The 24,780-nt window shown below is 43.4% G+C and overlaps 1 protein-coding gene across 2 annotated transcripts; it reads right to left on the bottom strand.

The window, feature by feature from the left end:
* Nucleotides 1-6,352: 6,352 nt before the first annotated feature.
* tmem240a (transmembrane protein 240a) lies at nucleotides 6,353-24,401 on the bottom strand. 2 transcript variants are annotated; one of them, XM_032570139.1, is made up of 4 exons: nucleotides 23,504-24,401; nucleotides 22,926-23,032; nucleotides 15,592-15,800; nucleotides 6,353-8,990 (listed from the first exon to the last, which is right to left on the bottom strand). In XM_032570139.1, exons 2-4 carry the CDS (start codon nucleotides 23,015-23,017, stop codon nucleotides 8,836-8,838), a joined length of 456 nt encoding a protein of 151 aa, XP_032426030.1. In that variant the 5' UTR covers nucleotides 23,018-23,032; nucleotides 23,504-24,401; the 3' UTR covers nucleotides 6,353-8,835. The 2 variants fall into 2 exon arrangements, with proteins under 2 accessions (XP_032426030.1, XP_032426024.1); XM_032570133.1 differs by having other exon boundaries at nucleotides 23,428-24,399.
* Nucleotides 24,402-24,780: the final 379 nt, after the last annotated feature.

Raw genomic sequence — 24,780 nt, 5'->3', positions numbered from 1 at the left:
GAATCCAGTGATGTTTCTCAATCACATTTGTATTTAATCAAATAATTTAGTGATACAAAGCCTGGCAAAAGTGTTATCACTGTCATGAAGTGCGGGTGGTGTTGGTGGTGAGGCAGACGCAGCGGACCCAGGTAAGATGAATTATGATGTTTTAATAATAAATAAGTCCAGTACACGGCAGCTCGCACAGAGACACACCGACGACGAACAGACTAGACATTGACGAGGACCCGACGAGGAACAAGGAACACAGGTGGAGTTAAATACACGGGAGGGTAATCACAGAACGAGACACACCTGGGAACAATCAAGGGGAGGACAGGACAACGAAGAGACTCAAGGACACAAAAAACTCTAACTAAACACGGAAAAACACAGATCCTGACAGTACCCCCCCCTCAAGGGCGGCTACCAGACGCCCACAAAACAAAAACACAACAAGGGTGGGTGGAGGGGCGCTGGACGGCGGGCCAGAGTCCAAAATAACACAAAACAACCCACCGTTGTGGGCGGAAACACAGGGAGGGCCAAGAGTCCAAAAACAAACAAAAAACTACCCACAGGGTGGGCGGAGGCAAAGGAGGCGGGAACCACGGAGGTGGTCCGGCGGTCGACCGCGGCGCTGGAGGCGGGAACCACAGAGGCGGTCCGGCGGCCGTCCGCGGCGCTGGAGGCGGGAACCCCAGAGGCGGGAACCACGGAGGTGGTCCGGCGGTCGACCGCGGCGCTGGAGGCGGGAACCACAGAGGCGGTCCGGCGGCCGTCCGCGGCGCTGGAGGCGGGAACCACGGAGGCGGTCCGGCGGCCGTCCGCGGCGCTGGAGGCGGGAACCCCGGAGGCGGTCCAGCGGCCGTCCGCGGCCCTGGAGGTGGCGATGATGAGCCCCGGGGGCCGCCCACAGACGGCGACGACGAGCCCCCCGATGCAGGGTCTCTGGTGGAACGCTGGGAGTCTCGGTCGGAACGCTGGGGGTCTCGGTCGGAGCACAGGGGGTCTCGGTCGGAGCACAGGGGGTCTCGGTCTCGGGTGGAACACTGGGGGTCTCGGTCGGAACGCAGAGGGTCAGGGTCTCGGGTGGAACGCAGAGGGTCAGGGTCTCGGGTGGAACGCAGAGGGTCAGGGTCTCGGGTGGAACGCAGAGGGTCAGGGTCTCGGGTGGAACGCAGAGGGTCAGGGTCTCGGGTGGAACGCAGAGGGTCAGAGTCGGAACGCAGGGGGTCAGGGTCTCGGGTGGAACGCAGGGGGTCTCGGTCTCGGGTGGAACGCTGGAGGTCAGGGTCTCAGGAGGAACGCTGGAGGTCAGGGTCTCAGGAGGAACGCAGAAGGTCAGGGTCTCAGGAGGAACGCAGAGGGTCTCGGGAGTCGGGGTCTCGGAGGGAACGTAGAGGGTCTCGGGAGTCGGGGTCTCGGAGGGAACGTAGAGGGTCTCGGGAGTCGGGGTCTCGGAGGGAACGTAGAGGGTCTGGGTCTCGGTAGGAACACAGGGAGTCTCTGGAGGAACACAGGGAGTCTGAGTCGGAGCGCTGGGGGTCTGGGTCTCGGAAGGAACACTGGGAGTCTCGGAAGGAACACTGGGAGTCTCGGAAGGAACACTGGGAGTCTCGGAAGGAACGCCGGCTGGAACGCCGGCTGACTCGGCCTCGGGTGCGCCGGCTGGAACGCCGGCTGACTCGGCCTCGGGTGTTCTGGCTGGAACGCCGGCTGACTCGGCCTCGGGTGCGCCGGAGCGAAGCCTTGGAACCGGCCGCGTAGGCGAGCCGCAGCGAAGCCTTGGAACCGGCCGCGGAGGCGAGCCGCAGCGAAGCCTTGGAACCGGCCGCGGAGGCGAGCCGCAGCGAAGCCTTGGAACCGGCCGCGGAGGCGAGCCGCAGCGAAGCCTTGGAACCGGCCGCGGAGGCGAGCCGCAGCGAAGCCTTGGAACCGGCCGCGGAGGCGAGCCGCAGCGAAGCCTTGGAACCGGCTGCGGGGGTGACAGCTCCGGAAGGCGACGAGGGGCCGGGTCCACCGGCGGCTCACGTCGCTGTCTCCGGGCTGACCGTGGAGGTAGCGGCTCCGGAAAGCGACGAGGGGCCGGGTCTGCCGGCGGCTCACGTCGCTGTCTCCGGGCTGACCGTGGAGGTGGCGGCTCCGGAAGGCGACGAGGGGCCGGCTCCACCGGCGGCTCACGTCGCTGGCTTCCCGGACGAAGGAATCGACGGGGGCCATATCCGGGGGGTGCTAACACCAGCCTTGTTCCCCGGAAAAGCTCCCGCTGCAGGTCGGCGAGAGCCTCCGCCAGCTCCCTGTCCTCCCTGCCGGACCTCCGCCACGGGCCGCTCTGCCCTTTAGGCGGTAACCCCACTCCTGCTGGGTCCATAATAGCAGCCTCACCGTTCGGTATGGTCGGGTCCTTCTGTCATGAAGTGCGGGTGGTGTTGGTGGTGAGGCAGACGCAGCGGACCCAGGTAAGATGAATTATGATGTTTTAATAATAAATAAGTCCAGTACACGGCAGCTCGCACAGAGACACACCGACGACGAACAGACTAGACATTGACGTAACATTGACGAGGACCCGACGAGGAACAAGGAACACAGGTGGAGTTAAATACACGGGAGGGTAATCACAGAACGAGACACACCTGGGAACAATCAAGGGGAGGACAGGACAACGAAGAGACTCAAGGACACAAAAAACTCTAACTAAACACGGAAAAACACAGATCCTGACAATCACTTGTTTGTTTTTGTTTTGTTTTTACATTTTATCACAAAACCATCAACTTCTACAGGATAATAGAAGATATATAGGAGATAATGGGTAATTGTGATGGTTTTCAAAATGTTTAATAAATAAAAATCTGGACAATTCGTTTCCAACCCCGTTGAGTCTTTGGGGCGTCTCTACCATCTCTGCACATCTAGAGAAAATCTCACTCAGATTGGACAGAGACATCTGTGAACATCAGGAGATGCAACATCTTTTAATTAGATCTAGGTCTGAACTTTTACTCGGTCGTCCTAACAGATAAATTAATCCAAAATTCTACTGCAGCTCTGATTGGATGCATAGAGTTGTTGACCATCCACCAAAGTCTCAGGTCTTTAGCAGCCTCTCGCAGGTTTTCTTCCAGGATTTGCTGGTATTTAGCTCCATCCATCTTCCCATCACCTCAGATTGGTGTAACATCTAGTTCCTGCAGATCTGTTTTATGTCACCATAATGATAGTGGGTTCAGAGTGAAGTTTTATTTCTGCAGCACACATACAGCTTTGCATGTAGGAGTGAGTTCAGTTTTTCCTCATCTGACCGGAAAACCTCCCTTCACGTCTACTATTTCAAACAAAAGCAACTCAATTAACATTCCTTGAATTTTCTTGGAAATACTGAGGCCAGTAAGCCAGAGTAGACGTGGCATGCTACGCAGACCTGCTGTTACTTTAATAGCTAATCGAATTAGTCTGCAGGATGAAGTGGGGTTGTAAGTTCGTTCTCTTTGATGTTCTCCTGATTGCCTGAAGCATGAAGTTGATGCACTCCTACACAAGAGTTCAGCTGCTGTGCCAAGAGAATTTAGATGATTCCATGTTTTTTTCCCTCTTTGTTTTTAATAAAACATTCATGACTGATGATTTCTGCTTTTGTAGGCAAAATTAGTGAGGACCTCAGAGCTTTCCTTCATGCATTCCTCTACATGTATTCCTCTATGGCTCAACAGGCAGCTGGTAAAATCCAGTCCCTTATTCTATGCTTGGCTTTGTACTGTGTTTGTCCGTGACAGTTATAATCCGCCAGTTCGACGCTATGAAGCTTACCGATAATTGCCTGCATTGCAAACAGCCATCCTCCACTGCAAAGAGAGAAGTGGCAAGGCGAACAAGACGGCTACTAACGTTAATCCAATATTTGGAATCGTGGCCAAATACACAGACTGAAAGGCTTCCTTCGCTTCCTCCGCTGCCATTACTAAAACTACAGGCAGACTACAAATCCTGAGCGGCGCAGAAAACAGGCATGTTCGTTCTCTACGTCTCCTTCTTTCGCTGACTTCCTTGGTTAAAATTCTAACGGAGGAATCCATCTTAATTGGAGAAAGCCCAGGCAGAGCACTGAAGACAGATGAGAACTGAGCAGAATTGCAAAGGAAGTTAATGACCAGGCTAGTAAAATTGTAAAGAGGAAGAAAAATGATCAGTGTTTTGCGAAATTTAGTCTGGACTTTGACTAGGCGACTGTAGTTCATTATATTGCTTTGATCGCAAACCAAATTTAGGCACTCTGCATTGCCAGGCACGACTAAAAAAAAAGTAAAGTCCCATTTGATTTTAAGGATTCAGTTTTTCTTTAGTAGTAACTTGGTTGAACAATTTGACTGACTGATATCCAGTTAGATGAGATTGAAAACAAAGAGTCTGCTGTTAAGAGACAGGCTACAAGTTAATAAATTGTCCTCTGTCAGGAGACGGCAAGTACAGTATTTCATTAACATCCAGGCAGTGCTGTCGCCGAGTTGATTTACCGCTCCAAAGGACAGCGTCGGTCTCTAGAGAAGGCTTTTCCAGCTCAGGTTGCATAATGGTGTGTAAATTGTCCAATACTGTAACCACAGAGGTGTCAGAGTTACACTGGTACCTTTTATGAAAAGCCATTTGAAGAACCCAGAGGGCTGCGTACAACTAGACTGCTTTAGTTAGTTTAAATTGGACTGCAAGGTTTGATTTTGGGAAGCATGGTGAGGCTTAAAATCTGCTTATTACATTGTGGTGCATTTTTGTTTTTTTAAACAGGAGGGTAAAATTGCTCTGCTTCCAGCGATGAACATTGTCGTCCAGGTGGACAATTTGCAAACGCAAGGTTGCCTGGTGGGTAATTGGAAAAACCTGAAAACCAGAAGAGAAACTTCAATCTGGAGAGACTCAGACGGAAAAAACAGCGATTAAAAAGGTTTATTGACAAGCATGAATTTAAAGTTCTTTGGCGCTCGGGCCCCAGCTGAGGACATTGAGCTGTGAATTGCGATCAGCTCGGATGAGCATTCCCGATGTAGGTTAGGAATGTCATCCCCCGGGACCCGACACTGGTGGTGGAGGTCGGTGAAGGATGGGAGCCTGAAGAGTGGAGGTGGAGAAGGGGTGGAGGAGGGTTGAGCGCAGCTGGAAAGCGGAAGATGCCATGGATGGAGGTCCTTATCAACTGGGCCTTGGTCGGTGATTGGACGTGACGTGGCTTAGTCCAGCGTTGATAGGTCGGCGGTGATGAGCGGGACGCGCCGATTGGATGATGCAGGTGGGGCTAAAGAGTCTTCCAGTTTGAATTTGCGCCTAGGCTTCATATCTAAACAGAGAAATGGGCCACCTACTCAGCAGAAGACGGACGTCATTTTACGGCAGCATTAAGGGACATTTTTTCTAATTGCTGCAACTTAGCAGCGATTCAATCTTTCTCTGACATCCTTGAAGCATTTTCAGTTCCATAAATGCCCAGTTTAAAGATTAGCAGAAAGTAGAAAACAATAAGAGGAGTGTAAGGTTGGGAAACAAAGAGCAGCAGGGCATAAATATCTCAGTTCCCAATGTTGTTGCGCAAATTCTGGGATGCCTCACACATCCTTATAAGATCAGGATGAGACATATGTTGAAATAAATTTAAAAGAACAATAGTTCAAAAACCCACAAAACAAAATGGAAGCTAAACAAAGAACTACACATGATCTTTGTTTCTTGTTTAAGACAATTATTTTTGTTCCAAATTGAATGACTGAATCTATGTGCTTGATTTTATCTAAAAATCTACAACTTTTAGTTAATATTTTAACATTTTACACACCCATCATATAGAGCTGTTGAATGAAGGAAGTTTCAGTTGCTATTTGAGCTTTTTTCTACTGAAACCTGTTTGTTTTGCTGACCAACAAACTCATCAGAACTAAAAAATAAAAAACACCCACCAGTTTCGGTTTTTAGAGAAATCAATTCAGGGACAAACATTAACGTCAAGGCTAAACGAGCTGATATAATTTTCAAAATATGAAATGATTGACGTTTTGATCGGACGGCTACTTTTTACTTTTACTTGAGTAAAAACATGAAATAGAGTTACTCTTATTTGGGTAAAATTTGGTTCGCTACTCTACCCACCTTTGCTCCTGAACATTAAGAAGAACAATTATTTTTAAACGGGCCACGGAATCATGATGGACGGCTTTTCTTCACTCCACGACGGCGTAGTCAGTCGTCGCTCTTCCTTGTTTCTGCTTGAATTTCACAAAATAAAACCGGGACCATCTGCACTCAGAAATAACCTCTCCACCATGAGAGCATGCTTTCTCTCTCTCCCTCTCGCGTCTGGAATGACACAATCAAACGTCAGGGGTCACTGTTGTGCTTCAATGGCACTTTTAATAAAACAGACATTTCATTCTCACAACAGCAATGTCTGGACAGAGAGGGGCTGGGTGAGGGTTTCCTCTGCTGATAGGCTGGTTGCTCTGGGTGAGTGAGAAGGTTGGATAATGAGAACTCAAAGAACATGGATATGACTCTACAAAAAAAACCAAAAAAACTCTGAATTTTCTTGCAAAAGGATCAACATGAACTCTATCACATAATGTCAGCTCACATGGATTCACTTTACTTTCTGGGATTCTGTGTCATAGACCAAAATAAAGCAGAAAATCGTCGTGAAAGGGAGAGAAAATAATTTCAAGTCGAACATCTTTGACTTTTAAAACTCACACAATTTCCAAAAGTCAAAAATGTTCCCAAGTTTTTTCTAGGAAAATTAATCTCAAAATTTCAGAATTTTTTTTTTTTCTTGGAAATTTTCAACTTTTGGAGTTCAGAAATTTTCAGGTTTTTTTCTAGATCATGTAAAAAAATCTCTGAGTTTTTTTGGCAGAAGTTTAGCTTTTCTGTCTACAGCGGCCCTAATGTGCCGTCGTAGGGGTCTGCAACTGTACAAACCAAAGAACCGTTTTTGCCCAAAGTCCAGTAAATTTACATAAACCTTAGTGAAAGAACTACTTAAAGTCTTTCAATAAATATCTAGAATAGGAAATTTGTGGTATTTCTTAATACCATTTTATCCTGTTTTAGGTTGTAAAGCTAAGAAAAAACATGAACTTTTTACAAAGGGAAGATTGACAGACTTTCTACCATGAGATGTTGATGTTTGGGGGATATTATTTAAACAAAAAAAAGCACTTTGTTTCCAACGTAATGATGAGAAAAAAAAACAAGTATTTTTGACACTTGTGGGATTTATTCAGCGCTAAAAATAAACTGCTCAAATCTGCACTTGTTTTGTCTATATTTTTAAAAGTTTGTTGACTCTGCACTGTTTTAAGCAGAGTTATAAAGAGCCACCGGCGGCTCCGGAGACGCAGCATGCAGATGAATGAACAGAGCTGAATAATCCAGACGGAAAAATTGTTGGGGGCAGCTAAAGACGTAGAAGTGATGAAAGTTAATGGTTTACGTTAACGGCATCTTCGTTTACTAAAATGACCCAGTCAAAGCCCAAATTCAAAATCTATGGCGGTACTTGAAAACTTATGTTTAATGCTCTCATAAAACTTCACGGTGGTTGAATTATTTTGTAAAGAACAATTTCAGGTGAATAAAATTCAGTGTCTAGCAGTGCAAAGCCGATAACAATTAGTTCAAAAGGGAACACTATGACCTTTACTGCAACAGCAGATCATCTACTTTTTACTATTCACAATTCTTAAAAGACTATCTATGTTTAATCGCCCCACAAGGAGGAAAAATGAACAAACAAAATGCAAATCAGGTGTAATTTTCATTTTGCAAACACTTCCAGCACCGCTTCGTGTTGGTCTATCATTTAAAATCCCAGTAAAAGACGCTGACGTTTGTGGCGGTAACGTGGGAGAATGTGTAAAAATTGAAGGGGAGCGAATATTTCTTCCAAAGCGCTGCGGACGTGTCAGCTGGCGTCTATCTCTTCTCGTGTGTCAACTGAACAATGACAAATTAGCAGAGGAAAATCTGACCGCAGCTGCACATAGCCTCCGTCCCTCTCACGTTATTTACAGGGGGGGGAAAAAAATTAATACATTCAGTTAATTCACTAAGTAACAAAGCTAATTAATCTGTGTTTTAGCAGAAATCACATTGTTTCACATCCAATTTCCAGTTCCTTCTTCCTTTAACGTTCACTCACGCAGTCCAAGTGTCCAAGTTTTCTACCAATGAACAACTCACACAAAAAGCCCCCCCACTGGCCTGTTAAATTCTGTATTTTTACCTATTTACAGAAGCAGCAGTCTAACCATCACAAAACAAACCACAAACCTGCCTGTCATAACCAATAAAGCCCCATCTGATAGAGGAAAACAAAAAGAAAACCCAGTCTCACCTCCTCATTCCATACTCTTCCCACCCTGTTCTAAAAGAGCATGCCAAGTTTAACAATAAACACAGAAAATGTCTTTATACAGAAAAAAAAGACCACCCTTAAAAATGTTTTCTTCCTCCCACGGTAGAGGAGACAGACTTAAGACCAGGTTTTTAGTGGGAAGAGAGTAAAATCTCATTCCATTTTGGGATTTTTTCAAATTTTTTTTTTTAGTGCTGACAGAGAAAGGTTCAGGGTCAAAAGAAAGTCCAGTTGGAAGGTTCTGAAAGAGGACCACATCATGAACAGAGAGGGGCGGGGGGGGCAGTTTTACAGGTCTCTGAGGCAAAGTTTGGCCGTGGGGAAAGTTTTGGCAAGAACGAGTGGAGGTGTTTTAAAATGTACGAGATTCAAGGGGAAGATCTGCATTTTCATTCTTATTTATGTTTTTTCTCTCTCTCTCTCTCCCTCTCCCTCTCTCTTTGTGATTTTTAGAGTCAGAGGTGTCGAGGACTGGGGTGGCCATTGTGGTAGAGCTTCTGCTTGATGTGGACCATGTTGCCGCTGGAGTCCTCCAGCTGTCTTAGCTGGGCTCGGCGACGGAGGTCTCGGAGGTTGCAGAACTGCGGTAACCACGACCAGGATGGAGTATCTGCAGGGAGAAGACCAGAGGGAGCAGGGAGGTTTTTATGCAGACCACACAAAAACCCAAATTCACAAGCACAAACCGAGTTTGATCATGTGCAGTGGTCTATTTATCTGCAAAAAAAAAAAAATCCACTCAGTTATCCTTGCTTTCATATTACAGACATTTATCAGAACAGCGAAGCACTGATGTTACATTTTCACCTTTCAGCAGAGGTGAAAACTTTTCCCAACACGTGCGCTTCAAATGTGTGGGGGGGTTTCTAGCAACCTTTAAGGGAACTGTCCGCATCAGGCTGATTGTACAATATTAATGATTCTACTTCTGTATTTTATAGCAACTATGCTTTTGAAAATTATATTCACAACGCCATGACAACAGTAGCGATAGGACCTGGCCTCTTTAACATAAAATACTTAAGTTTTTAAAATTCAAAATCAATTCAAAAATACTTTCTTGGTCCGAAGGGGAAAATAGAGGCTTTTGTAACACAGATTCTTCAGGATTCTTCAATGAGTTGTTGTACACGGTGATGGCTGCGGGAAAGGAGGATCTCCTGTAGTGGTCTGTGTCCCAGCAAATTTGAAGAAGCCTCTGACAGAAGACACTGGCTGGGTTTCGATTACAAATGCGGGCAAAACTTTGCTTATATTCTGCTAATGCTGAAAGAACACCGTTTTGCAATTGCGCTGTTTCCATTCAATAGGAAATTTAATTAAAATCACAAGTGAATAAGTTTGTTTGTGCAACAAGTCATTAAAACCCCTGGCAGCTACATGTGATTATGTCATATTATATTCATAATTAAGCCATGACGCAAAGCGCTCATCATCTATCAGCCATTGGAGGAGACGTCTGCATCTCATTCAGGCGTTGGAGCAACAAACCCCTCATACTTGGGAGCGGTGTTATGAAAATATTAGATGATGTCGTGAATTGTTACGTGGTGCCAGCAGCCTTGACCTTTCACCTGTTTTTTAATGGGACAAAAGTGGAGAGGATCTCCACCTTTCTGATTTATCAGCCACCACACTGGAAACAGAATGCTTCAAGCTAGAAAGTGAGGCAGCAGGTGTGCATGGGGGGGGCGGGAGTAATATGAAGTGTGGGGGATGTAATGGCGGAGCACAGATTCATGCTTGTCAGGTTAGAAACTGGAGCTGGTGAGGTGAAGTGAGGTCGGCGAAGACGGCAGGGAAAGCCCCAGACATCGAGTCCGGTTAAAAAAAAAAAAAAAAATGGCTGTGCCTGAGAATGTGCAAGAGAAAGAGGTGGAGGAGAGGAGGGGGCGTTGCTGGTAGGATTGGGGATGAGGAGGAAAGACAGAGAGGAAGAGAGAGAAGGGAAGTTATTTATAGCTGTGAATGGTTGTGCTGTCCACAAGGACTGCTCTGAAGGGTATCCAAAGGAAAGGGGGCAACAAAGGCAGGTTTCTCTCATTTCAATAAAAGGATGAAGTCAAGAGAAAACAGAGAGAGAGAGGGAGAGAGAGAGAGAGAAAAAGCTAAGATGTGATTGTTATGCCTGCTTTAGAACAGAGGGGACGTTAACGCCGCTTGCCAATTTATCGTTTTCTCACTTGTTTTTCAAGCGTCTTTCCAAAAAGAGCATCTGGCGTCAGATATTAACGGTAAACTGGTGGTACGGGAAAAAAAAAATGTTGCATCAGGAGGGAAATGGCCCAGGAGCAGATTCAATAAATGAGCAATAGGGGAGGGGTTAGAGTTGGAAAAAAGCAATGGGAATCATTGTGCATTTCAATGCACTGCATGTGTGTGTGTGTGTGTGTGTGTTCCTTACTTGCCATTCCAGCTGCTCTCTTGTGCTATTTATAGCTCCATAGAAGAGAAAGGGGGTGTACATGCGTGTGTGTGCGTGCGTGTCGGGGTGGGTGTGTGTTTGTGTGTGTAAATTCGGGTGGAGATGTGACAGCATCGTCATCCTGTTTCCACACACACTCTTCCCTGCTCTTTCAGCCTCACCTTCACTCCTCATCTCACAGAGGCTAAATGTGTGTGACCCAGTACTGAAGGCAACACACACACACGCACACGCCTACACACACACAAACTAATGGATCAAGTCAAAAAGGCGACGGGCTTCCCACTCCAAAAAAATAAGTATATAAAAATCAAACCACATCTCTAAGGTGTTTGAACCATTGAAAATACTGCCTTCTTTCAGTGGCAAACACTTAACACACAAACATGTAAAGTTTCTTGGTTATCAGTGGGAGATATAAAAAATAACACATGATTATTTATCTAGAAATGTCAAGAGAAATCAGCAGAATCCAATCTGGGTCGGAAACTTTAAATCCAGTCGTTGTTGAGTGAAGAAGGAAAAGTAAGGCATTTAAAAACAACGTCAGCAAAGTTGCTCCATTTTCTCAGATTTTTTAAAGCTTTTTTAATTCCCATCTTAAATTAAACAGCTAAATATAGTTTAAATATAATGGGTGCTATTTTATTCCTAGCAATACTCTTCCAAATGAAAGTAATGTGCAAAGTGTCAATCTCAAAAAATAAATTCTGCTGTGCTTTGAAGAAGACAGACTCATTGGAAGCTTTTACATGATGCATGTTTTTCACAATCTCTTAGACGTTTTCTGTTCACTTTGACGGAAGTTTTACTAATTTAGTCCTTGTGCCCGGCCTAAGGCAAAGTGTGCTTAAAAATGAGGAAGGAACCTAGTAGCACAAAATATCCACAGAAGATCTTAAAACCAAAGCAGCGAGAAAGACTAAAATGTGAAACAAGACCTCAATCGATGTAATGCAGCCGCATCAAACTCATTTTCCAACACATTCAACATTATGAACGTCTTTAACGAGCCAGTTGTGTCAGAATGCACTGATAAAATTACCTACTAAAGAACTGATGAAAAATGATTGCTTTCTCTAAAGTTATTTAAAATACTTTCACATTGATTTAATTTGACACAAAACAAATAAAAACCGATTTGACTAGACTGATAAAATAACATTTGAGCACACAACTGTTATCTTGACACACGTTTTCAATGCCACAGAAATAGCGATGTGATCTATCGGCTCTTTAGCTATTAATATTATCTTTTATTATTATTATTATTATTAGCTTTACAAATTTCAATTTCATGCAAAAATACACATTTCTTGTCAATTAACAGTTTTTAGTTTATTTTTTCATTTTTTAAATTAAAAAATATGAAGAAATTGTGTATTTGTGCTGCTAAAGATCTATTTTAAAATAGTTTTTTAAACGTGCAAACACTGCTTCATCCCTCAAGATTTTGGGCTTTTTAAATTTTTTTTATGTAAACCTCAATAGTTTGTAATTCAGAGTTAAGCAGCTTAATAAACCAAAACATTCCTCTGAGAATGGTCGGCTGCACATAGTGGGGGAAATAAAAGTCCAAAGAAAAACAAAAGCCTTAAAAACTATTGATCAAGACCGCCTGAAAATATTACATACAGGTGTGGCTCCTTTAAAGCAAAATCTGAAAAAAATAAAATAAAAAATCTTGCGCAGAACTATGCCTCCAAGTATTAACAGTCATTCTTGTTGCTGACACTTTTTCCTCATTCTTCCTGAGGAGCTTTTCCACAGCGCTCCTAGTTTCCAGGTCACATATCACCTAGTTTACTCTTAAAACTGCAGATCCAGGCCAGCTCCACCACGCAGCCAAACCCCAGTACTGTGATTTATAAAGCAATAGAGACAACAGCATCTTCCAGGCCATGGTTTTATATTTAACCAGGCTATTATAGTAGATGGCCATTTGTGAGAAATGTTAGAGAAACCACCATGGCCATTAAGTTAAAACTTCTACAAGAGAGCGACGCAGCTCAAGTCTTATTTAGATATAATATATATAATGACTAGACTATTTAGCCTTTTATTTCCGCTTTTGTGTCTACCAGACAACATAATGCATACAGTGGTGATGAACTACGCTCCCCATGTTCTGTCTCATTACCTCTTTTTCTAAAACGACATGCTTCCTTCATCTGTCAGGTGGAGAGAGACAAGAAGGGAAACGACAGATATATTTTCCAGTTAGTGTGGAGACGCAAAGCAGGAAATTAAGAAGCAACTATCAGCCGAAGCTGGATTTCAATACACACACATACAAACGCGCGCGCGCGCACACACACCCACAGAGTGCAGAAATGAGGCATTCAGAGCAGAGCATCAGATGGTGAGAGTGAAATATCTCAATCGTTGTGACGCAAGCATGGCTCATCTAATAGACCCAACTTCAAACTTGGGTCTATTTACTGTGACAGCGTTAAGCAATACGAACGATTTTCTTCAGACATTTCTGGGACGTGTGGGTGCTCAGGCGGAAATCCTTTTCTGACAGCCTTAATCTCCGTTCATCTAGACTTGGTGAGGATATACCTACTGTCCCTGTACGAGCAACTGGGACCTATGAAATTAATGTTTGGTCCAAATGTCTTGAGTCATCCCTGATTCCTCTAGACTTTACTACCCAAAAGGTGAGATGATCTAACAAAAAACATATTTTAAATTACGTCTATCGCCACTCTGAGATACAATTTGTTCCTATTAATTCAAGTGAATCAATGAAAACTACCAAAGGTAACACAGTTGGACAGACATTTTAGTGGCAGTAAAATAATTTTTGCAGGACCCATTAGAAGAAAATCTGGCATGCTTCATCAACTATAGAATGAAGCACTGCTCAGGTCCATTGTCTGGTCTTTTTCTCAATTCATTTCTCAATACATGCCAATCCACTATACATTTCGTAAAAATTCTTCAAACGCAAATGGTTAAGCGAGACTCATAATACAAAATTCACATTTTGCACGTACTTACTTATGTTTGGGCCTCAACTGCTTCTGAAAACAGTACAAGCCCTTAACAACACTACCCAGCCGTTATTTGCCAATAAGTCCAAAGAACCGTAATTGGAATATTTGGTAGCGCTGCATTGCTCCAGAATAACCTGGTTTTCACTTATGTGTAAGATTTATCCCCACAGTCAAAATAATCTTTTGTAAAATATTGTTTCTTCTAAACAGCATCCTGGAAGCAACTTGATAGTTTTATCACTAGGCTATTTGTGTATTTTAGTTGATATATCACCCGAAAAGTTCAATTAACCTGCTTTTGTCCAGTATCATCTAAATATTGGTTAATTTAGGTTTTGTTCACTAGAAATGAGGCAGGCGTTATCCTTATTTGTTTGGAATTAATTTTAATTAACTACTTTCATACCTGATGTAAACAGTCTCAACCTTTGCCTTTAAAACTTTTTCTTAAGAAGATTTCAGGTTATATATATTTGTTTACATTCACATTTGTTGTAAGTCATATTGTTGCAGCTCCAGTTACACCAAGCTGGATGTGTTACAAACCCCGGCTGATGTATTTACAGCTTAGAGTTGCATTGAAAGCAATATGGCCAGGAAGGGACACGCGCTAAGAGCGGTGAAACTATTTCAGGCAATAAAGATATAGGTCATGAGGAAAAGCTACTGCCTCTTGACAGATTACTTTGACTGATTTTGATTCAGCATCATACCAGCTGCTTCATACGCCGACCGCTTGGTTTTTTTAAAAAAAGCTTCCTGACTTGTTAGTAGATAATTAACTTCACAGATTGAGGTTTTTTGGTTTCTAGTTTGGAAACAGTCGGTTCATTTACATCAAGTGGTGTTAAAATTGAGGCTACGTTTTGCACAGTCGCACCGTAACTGGATGATAGAAAATTGTGAAAACGTCGCCTGATCTCATGTCTCGATGTCAGCCGTAACTTTCAGATGGTCTGCACCTGGCATAGACATCCTGTCTGCCTTGCTGTAGCATGTCAGACTGGTGTGGGAAATATTTTCTTGGCACACTTTGGGCTCCGTAGCACCAACTAAACACCACAACCTACTTGTTCATAGTTTACCAACTCTCTGGTGTGGACCAAAAAAGTGAACGCTGGTGCGCCTACACGCCTAGTCTTGGTTCAGTGAACTCCGGCGTGGTTCGAATGCTTATGTGGATGCAGAGGCTGCTCCAAAAGCAGGAAGTGAACTACAGTGCAGGGCATTCTGGGTAAATATAGCATAAAACAAACGCGTGAGTCTAACGCTAGCGGGAGAACGCAGTCGTGATGTTTTACTAACGACAAGAGAAATCTTACAATCACTAAAATCCGATGCCATTCCGTTTTTGTTGTGAAGAAGAAAAACGTGCTCATGTCTTTTTCAGAGGACTTTCACACAGTTCAGTGTGAACGTGAACCACACCAGCTGAAATTTGACGGAACAACAGCAATTTTGGTCCCCAGTCGAACCGAGTCTACCAGACTATCAAATGTGAAACCACCCTGAATCTATGAGGAACATTTTCAACACCCCGTTGAATCCATGCCAGGAAGAATGAAGGCAGTTTCTAAGAATAATGAGGGTTTAAACCTGATAAGTATCAAGATGTACTTAATAAAGTGGCTGGCGAGTGCATGTCTTCTTTCTTTGAACATTAGCTACCTAGCATCTCATTTAACTTAAAAAAAGATTAGCGAATTCTTCTTCTAACCTGAATTAATTCTGCGTTTGAGTCGGTGAGTCCCCTGCCGTTTCCAGCCAGGCTGTGAGGATCTTACCGTAGTACCGGCTCGCCCTCCAGGCCCTGACGGCGCAGTGCAGGACTCCGTCAAGCCACAGCAGCAGCCAGCTGATGCAGAAACCCAACAGCAGACCCAACATCAAGTCCATCTCCTGCTTGGTCACACTGTCACTCACAAAGTAGTTCTCTGAAGAGTCCACTAAGGAGTGGTCCCCATCGTACGGGATTACGTAGTGAACATGATGCCTGGGGTGAGGACAGACAGGAGAAGAGGACAGAAGTGTTAAACTTTAAAGTAGCAACCGTCTGTACACTGGAGCTTTGCTGAAGTTTTTTCTAAACTTAAATAAAGCCACACTAATCTGCACTTTACAGGAAACCCCTGAAGCCCATGTGAAGGACCACCGGGGGTTCCACAGGATGCACTTTAGGCTGGAAAGTGGATGGCTGACTTGTAATTTTTAGATATGTGGAAGAAATTCAGCCTGCTTAAAAGTGAAAGACCATCACTTTCTAAAAGTAATCTTCTGGCTCAAAACTGCTGAACTGCCACAAAGAAAGGGTTTTACTTTTATGTACGATGTGGTTGTTGAAGAAATGACACGCAAGTCAAACAATTCAGTATTTTTCTTCTGATAAGCATTGTGCATTGTGATGTAATGCGCTCAGAGTTCTTTCCTAAGTTCATAACAACAATTTTCAGCCATTGTTTACATCCTGGTGTACCCCGTCTGGCTTTTTTCTAGTGCCGAATTATGACACGTCTCGCATCAACGACGTAGGACGCGGATAAAATGCAACACGACCATCCAGACTTGAAAACCATGTGAAACATATTCTAATTAGTTCCACATATGGAAGTAACTCAGATTGGATTTTTTTTTTTTTTTTTTTTTGGAGGGGCGAAAAGATCAGGATTTAGCTGTTCAGAGTGTAGTGAAAAAGTCATATATGGGCAGAAAATGCCTCTATTGTGAACCAATAATTTTATTTAAATTTCCTTTGGGATCAATAAAATATTCTTAAACTTTAATGAATTGAATTTGAATGAATTGTACTCATGACAGCTGGAGATAGGCACCAGCACACTTCTCGACCCCAATGGGATAAGGGTGTAAGAAAATGGATGGCTGGATGGATGGATGGATGGATGGATGGATGGATGGATGGATGGATGGATGGATGGATGGATGGATGGATGGATGGATGGATGGATGGATGGATGGATGGATGGATGGATGAATTCACTTCTCCATCCTGGCCTCCTCTACAACACGCTGCCATTCCAGTGGATATGAAAACCTTCACTGACATTATCCGCCCTCCTGGGAGCAGGTATAGGCTTTTCCCAGCCTAATGACGCAGACAGATGTCTGAAGAACATCGCACGGGGAACACACCGGCAGCTCAGAGATCTGACAGCTGAGAGCGAGTACAGGTGCACTCTGGGACTTTACACTGATAACGGGGCTTTGAACTGATGGGGACGTCTGAAGACATTCACGAATGTAAAGCTGTGCTTTTCAGGAATTCACAAAGACCGGAAGGCGATAAATTAACTGTCAAGCTTCGCACAGATATATTGTGATTTCGCCCCAACAAGTGTGTATTTTACAGTTTAAGACATGGACAAACTTTGTCGCTGTTTAAGGCCTGAAACCCAAAACACGGCACCCGAGAGAACAAGGAGTGTCACATGAGTCAGGCTTATAACTATACGTTTGTTTGTGCGACTGATAAGTGGGTTGCAGTTGTGCAACATTTGACAAATTTAAGTCAGTCTTACTCAAATCATATAATTTACTTCAAATAAAGTAGTAAACCAAGAAAGGACTTTTTTTGTTTTGCTCAGGCAGCCTTCATTTGAGAGAAGTAAGAGAGGAAAGTGGGTAATGAAAGAGGAGGAAGACATGCGGCAAAGGTCATCAGGCCGGGAATCGAACCTGTGACGGCCGTGTCGAGGACTAAGGCCTCCTCATGTGGGTTGTGCTCTACCCCGGAACCACCACAGCACCCCGGTCGGTACCGGATCTGTCCCTGGTGAAGCTTGCATCATGACATCAGACGTAGGATACGGACTTTGAACTTAATTGTTTCAAGTAAAGTCAAAGTAAGTTGTCATCACTAAACCAAAAGAATTAAGTGAGATTAATGTAAATAAGTCCAAATACACTTTTACAGTGTGGAGTTTCCCGAGAATAAGGCTGAACTATATGTAACCCTTCTTTTTTTCAAATCAACCAAAGTTTGTAATTATCTGATTCTTTATTAACTGTATTTGTTTCACCTGCATCTTGTGCAGCCTGTGATTAAATCTCCACCCACTTCAACATTCCAGCCACAAAGGCACCTGCTGCTCTTCAAGCTTCAATCTACCCGAAAGGGTTCATCCGTACGGCGTCCAAATCAGAATACGGACAAAGCCAAACGAGCTGACACATAAAGCTGTGTCCTCGACGGCACTAAGGTGAACGCCGTCGGCCATCCCGGCACCTCCACGTCTCACGGACGGAAGGGCAGGCAGGCGGAGCCAGAGCTTCCCTCTCTCTTCCTCTCCACTCCACGTATCGAAGGTTTCTGCTGTTTATGTGAGAGCGGACGACTGGCTCTGGGTCAGGGGGGTTTCCGGATCGGTGGAAGACGAGGTGTGGTTACAGTAACCTGAGCACTAAGAGGTTTGACTCTTACTGAGGTTTGCCTGAGCCTGCTGTCCAGGAACATGTTGATGTACTGTTTGACTTTTATACGTCTTCAGCAGAGTCGGGAAGTATTTATTCTGTTACATTATTTGAGTAACGTTTGATCAGTTTCTTAATATTTGAGTAGCCATTTTACCGAATACTTGAGTAATTTCTTGGATGATTACTTTTTGTTTTTTACTTGAATAAAAACAATTTGAAGTATCGCTACCCTTGCACTTGTTGGGTACTCTGCTCACCTCTGATTCTCAGAGCTCGTTACCAGCAGTGGGCTGGGCAGTTTGAATGCAAAGCAAGACAGTCAATTATGAATTATCATTACTCTCCAGCCATGTTCATAAATTTAGATTTGCATTGCCTTGCAAAAGCATTCCTACCTCTCTCACTTTTCACATGTCACATTATGACCAAAAACTGTTTCTTTGAACTTTATGACGGCCCAAAAAGCAGTGACAACAAAATAATACAAGTACTGTATACATGTACTGTCTTACATGTATGCAAACAGTCTAAAGATTGTGGTGTGCATTAGTATTCAATCCAACCCCAAAAAGATGAGTGGAGAGCCTTTCAGTTAAATTCCAAAGCACTTTATTGATCCCCAAAGAGAAATTAAATATTAGTATTAATTTAAAAATTATTTAGTAATTTATGTTTATTAGAACTAATATTATTAAATATCATTTATTACTACTGTTTAAAGTATTTTCCATAGATTCTCATTTGGGTAAAGGTCTGGGCTTTAACTAGGTCATTCTTGCACATGACTAAGCTTTGATGTAGCGCTGTAGTTCTGGCTGCACGTTTGTACTTTTTCTTCTGCTCCTCAACAGCTTTCCTGTTCCTGCTGAGAAAAGGCATCCCCACAGCACAATGCTGCCACCAGCAAGTTTCAGATTACAGGCATTCTTGGCTAGTTTCCTGATTAATGCTCCCCTCACCTGGCCTGTAGGTGTGCAGCAAACCTTTCCCCACACATAGCTCTGCTCCATGAATTGAACCATGCGAGGGGACGAAAGCTTATTGCTTCATAAAACTAACCCGGCTTCTGCAGAAGGTTCTCCCTGAGCTGTCTGCTGCTTCTTTTGACCTTTATGATGCAGTTTGCTCACTAATGTTCTCTAACAAACCTCTCGGGGCCATCTCAAGACAGCTGGATTTATACTGAGGGCCAGTTACACACAGGAAGACTCGCTTTTGCTAATTAGGTGTCTTCTGGAGCCAAACAGTTGCATTGAATTGTATTTATGGGCAACAGAATAAAGGAGGCTGGCCACCAATGCCCATCAGTGTTCAGATTTTTAATCTGTGAAACTCTTTTTAAAGCATTCGCAGTTTGCTTACGCTTCATAATTATGTTGTGTTACCATAACACCCAAATAAAGTGCATTGTGTATTTGTAACTCAGATAAGTGTCTGTCTTGACTCCATCTATTCTTTACGGAGAAGATTGCTCTGATCTGACTATCGGCAACTCTTAATGTTGCCGATGAACTCCTAGCCCCCACACTGCTGTTTGGCTTTATTGGTAATCTTGTCTTAGTGTTCCAGCGTGAACTGGTCAGGAAAAAAAAACATCTGCATCTTTTTGGATTTTGTCTTTAAAGTTTTTAACCAATATTAACATCATGTGCTGGTGCAAAACAAGCCCTGAAGTCATTTTTTTCCCCTCTTTGCTTAGAAACTGTTCAGGGAAAGTCCATTAATGCTAGTTAAACACAGTTTCGTATATTAATAATGACTGTCTTGCTGATGTTTTCCCATACTTCGAACACGCTCTCTCAGTGAGAACAAACATCAGGTTGCCTGACCGGCCACCAGCAGTCTGTACACACACACACATTCAGCTACAACCAGATATTTACAGACTGTTTAAAACAACACGGATATTTTTTTTTCTCATTGTCCAACAAGAAATCAGACAAAATTTTTCTTGGTTTAGGTCAGTTAGAATTACAAAAGTCATTTCTATTTGCTTAAATGCCAGGATAATGAACAACCTTGGTTTATTTAGTCCGTTATAGAGAAAAAAATTTAATTTTTCAAAGTCACATTTTCACTGTGTCATTCATATATTTATACATTTCAGAGTTCCAAACTAAGTATTTAATTCACCATATAAATATTCAGCTTACAAATGAAATATTTAGCTTTCAAATTAAGCACTTAGGAAGCTAAATATTTATTTTCCCAACTAAATGTTTAAGCCTGAGCTAAATATATAGTTCCAAATTAAATATTTAAATTGGAAACTAAACATTGAATTTTCAAACTAACTATTTACTTTTCCAAAGTAGATATTTAAATCAAAAGCAGAATATTTAGTTCATTGCTCTATAGGTTTGCTATGATAGTTTGCTGAAATTTTGATCCGTTCTGACTAAATGACTACAACATTTCTATGGGACTGAGATGAGGGCTTTTGATAACTAACCTAATACTTTCTTGTCCTGAAGTCACTTAGTAACTAAGCCAATAAGAGTTTGGTTAAAACAGATTCTAAGACAGACAGAGAAAGTGAAAACCAAGGAGCTAGCAGACGTAGGATAACAACAACCTGTGAAACATGATTACCAGATAAATTAAACAATGTGGACTGGAGGTGTCATTTGTGTGATGGATATCAGGTGAGGCCAGTTAAAGGAATGCAGAACAGGTGATGGGAGAATCTAAGCAGGGAACTGAGGGCAGGTGACTACTAAAAACAGGGGAAAATACAGAACAGGATGCATAGAGGGTTTCACCAACCGAGAGCTAAAGACTAATGTTAACACAGTAGTCTAAACCAAAATGCACAGAGAACAAAACACAGTAAATAACTAAGAAAACTAACTCAAAACAATGGAACTGAATAATACAGAAATACAGAATTTAGAATAATAGCCCACTTTCAAATAATTTACCCGAGCAGACAAATACAAGAGCGAACAAAAAACAAAACATGACAATGGCCGATGTTTTGAAATAAATCACCTCTTAACATTCTTTCCTCATGACGATAATATGAAGTAGTGCCAGCTGCCTTATTGTGTAAATAAGAGTTTTGGTAGTATTGAAAATCATATATCTGTATATATATATAGAGGCCTGTAACAAGAACACGTTTTGCTGGACGATAAATTGTGCCAGAAGTTGTTGAGATAACTGATAATGTTGTTTTGAGACCATTTTCAAGTAACATAATGCTAGTGATACAACAATGCAAGAACACATTCTCAAAGATCAAGACCCTTTAAATCCTAATGAACGTTTAGCACTGGAACTGGTCGGTATATTAAATATTTCAAGTAAATAAACAACACAACAGAAACAAATGAATTCTGAAGTCTCTGTAAACAAAACTGACCTTCAAAAAAAAGGGCTAGTTACAAAAAAATTTTTAAAAAAGCGCCAGACTTTAGACTTTTGTCATCCAATTTATGGTAGAAAAAGAAAGAAAAGAAAAAAAAACTAAACCATGCAAATGGAAATAATTGAGCTTGCTTAAATTTATCATTCAATTTATTGATTATTGCAAAAGGCTTAGATATGTCTGACCTGTCAGAAATTAACTTCTACATGCCCGAGTCTTTTTGCTAATGAGTAATTGCTTCATCCTCAATAATTGGACTGATTTCAGACTATGTCGGTACAGGATTCGTTTCACTGGACCTTTTGCTTTTTAGGGGGCATATTTCCTGTCTGGGACACAAATCCAGTATCCCATAGTTGTTGGAGTTGTTTTTCTTTTTCTTGAAGTAGGTCCGCTACTCTCTTCCTGATTTCTTGGCTTGTTTTCCTCGTGATGTCACCCAAATAAGGGCCAACAGTTGGGGTCTACTCACAGGTGTGACTCCACCTGACTCAAAAGCTTCCAAAAAAGCCATGACATCATCATCATCAAAGGCATTCTGATCTTATTGTGTCAACCACTAAAAATAATAATAATAATGACAATAATCGCTGTAATTTAACAAATGATTTAGAAATACTTTTTGGTATTCAACTCAGAAAATTGTTTTTGCTTTTTTTCTGAATTAATGACAGAAAAAAACCCATTAAACAGTGAATGCAAATATCTGGATTGAACTGTGGCCAATAATTCGTCTGGTAGGGCTTGTATTGTCGGTGACAGGGTGAATGTGAGAGCTGTTGTACCGCACAGCGCATTTGATGCTCAGATTGTTTTAAACGGCCTACTGTCGCTCATAGTTCATTACCTATTTATGGGTCCTGCACACACACACACACACACGCACCCCCACGCACACACACACACCCACCCCCACACACACACGCACACACACACACACACGCAGGCACGCACCCCCACACGCCTTCCTGCATGCAGCAAAGCCTTACAGTCAGCCGCTATATACTGCAAAACAAACAAAACAAAAGAAACCCAGCGAGATCGGGCTTTATGTAAGACAAATATCAGGACGTCAGCGGAAACCGCGGCTATAAGACGAGCGCAAATAGGACGGCAGCCTATCAGGCTGGCTTTGCGGGGTTTCACCGCTTCAAATCTTCCAGGCCTCTTCGGCAATTAAGAATTGACGGGTGGTGGTGGTGGTGGTGGTGATGGTGGTGGTGGTGGTGATGGTGTGCCGGGGGAGATAAAGGGAAGACAGAGAGGGAAACACGGCACAGCATTTTTATGCCACTTATTGTGGAGGACGCTGGTATTTACCTTCCACAGTTGCAGTGACAGACGCGGTCCTCCCCTCGTAGATGCGGTAGGATGTAGTTGTGAAAGCGGTCCAGTAGTGCGTTCATGTCCATTAAACAGGCTATCGCCTGCAAAGAACCATGCCAGTCAGCTGGGACATGTCGAGCAACGGCGCTAAACTATCACCACACACAGCGAAGGGTTTTCAGAAAGAATAGGAATTACAACCAGAAGGAGGAAAATGGCAGATTTTTTTTCTCTCTCTCTCTCTCTCACACTCGTTTCTAAGAGAGGGAGACTGTTGCTTGAAAACCAACTGATTTATTTATGACAGCAGGTAGGCTAATTATAGATTGGCTTACCTACTTCCACATGCCACAGTGATAGGGTGTCTCAAAAAATGTATCATATTTATGTAAGTTTAAAAAAAAAATCTTTGGCATCATATAGCCTCTGTGTGGAAATGACAGAAGAAGAAAAAAAAGAAATCACATTGCATCCGAGGGAGGTGAGAATGTCTTACCATTACAACTGAAGCACCAAGAATCATAAAAATCATGGTGGTTGTGATCATATGCATCAAAACTTCCAAAACTGACCGCCGTCTTGGAGCCCGGGCTTCTACCCGCGGCAGTGGAGACGCTCCGGCTGGGCTGTGGGCGCTCTCTCCCGGCAGGAGCCGCTCATGGAGCCGCCGCGCCGCTCCTGGCTCCCCGTCCCTTCAAACTGCCCGGTTTTCCCTCCGTCTCCTCCTCCTCCTACACACGGCGAGCCGTTCTCTCTCAGCCTTCCCTGCACCCTCTCTCCATCCAAGTAAGGTCCCCCACCACCACCACCACCACCCCGGTCGGTCGGTCGGTCGGTCGGTCGGACGGATGCGGCTCCACAGAGGCTGTCCGCTCCTTAATTGCCGATTCGAAAGGAATCCGCTGCTCTAGCTCCGTTTCTCTCCCTCCCCGTCCACCTCTATTCCAACGTTCAAATTAACATCACCCCAAGAAAAATCATGAAATGCGTCTCTCTTTTTTTTTTTTTTTTTGTATCCTCTAAGAGGGGGATGCCTCGGTGCCCTCTTCCCTCTTTTCCCCCCCAAGTTCCTCCAGACCCCGCTCTGCGCTTCAGTGCCGGTGAATCCCGTCCTCCATCAGGCGAGAACGTTTCAAAGAGCTGCAGCACCAACACCTCTCGCGGCCATCGCCCTACAGTCTTCCTCGGATTGGCCTGACAAACATCCAGACGCGGTCCAAGCAGCACCGTGGCCTGCACCTAGACCCACCCTGCGCCCCGAGACCAGTCCCTATCCAGCATCGGCAACTGCATCAACGCCCGGAGCCAGACGCGCATGATTATCCCATCCTGGCTTCCAGCAGCTACACGAGCACCCACTTCCACTGCCCGTGCGTGTGCGCGCGAGCGCGATAGTGTGTACAGTGGGCGGTTAGAGGGAGGGGAGCTGAGAAGTGAAGAGAGGAGAGGAGAGAAATGAAGAGGAGAGGTGGAACTGCAAGCTGTCTCTGTAGGCCTGTGCAGGGCCGGATTTAGGGGATTTTGGGGCCCCTATGGGCTAGAGCCACTTTTGGTTCCCTATCAGAGCTGTTTTTATACATGCACAATATATATTCAGGAAGGTTTATAATAAAGTGGCTGTGCTTTGGTGGAAGGATACTTCACCTTTGCAATACAGACTAGTGAACAAATATATATACTTTAGTATATTTCAAACATACATTTGCGTACGTAGATTTTAAATATGCGAAGTATTAAGTGTACTGCATATAAATATATATACACAAAGTATACTAACAGCATGCTTGTACCAATTTTGACATTATAACTTTAAACACACTTAAATATAATTGTACCAGAATACACTTTT

Source organism: Xiphophorus hellerii, chromosome 1 (assembly GCF_003331165.1).
Source record: "Xiphophorus hellerii strain 12219 chromosome 1, Xiphophorus_hellerii-4.1, whole genome shotgun sequence".
In the NCBI taxonomy this organism is placed as follows: Eukaryota; Metazoa; Chordata; class Actinopteri; order Cyprinodontiformes; family Poeciliidae; genus Xiphophorus; species Xiphophorus hellerii.
Note: the sequence above shows the minus strand (reverse complement) of the source record. Positions and strands in the feature narration are given on the sequence as shown.

Excerpts from the sequence above, each read along its gene's own strand:
- tmem240a (XM_032570133.1), bottom strand. The coding sequence starts at position 23,484 with ATGCATATGATCACAACCACCATGATTTTTATGATTCTTGGTGCTTCA. Across the intron at positions 15,801-22,925 it reads TGTCACTGCAACTGTGGAAG|GCATCATGTTCACTACGTAA; the intron begins GTAAATACCAGC and ends TCCTCACCCCAG. Across the intron at positions 8,991-15,591 it reads GAGGGCGAGCCGGTACTACG|ATACTCCATCCTGGTCGTGG; the intron begins GTAAGATCCTCA and ends TTCTCCCTGCAG.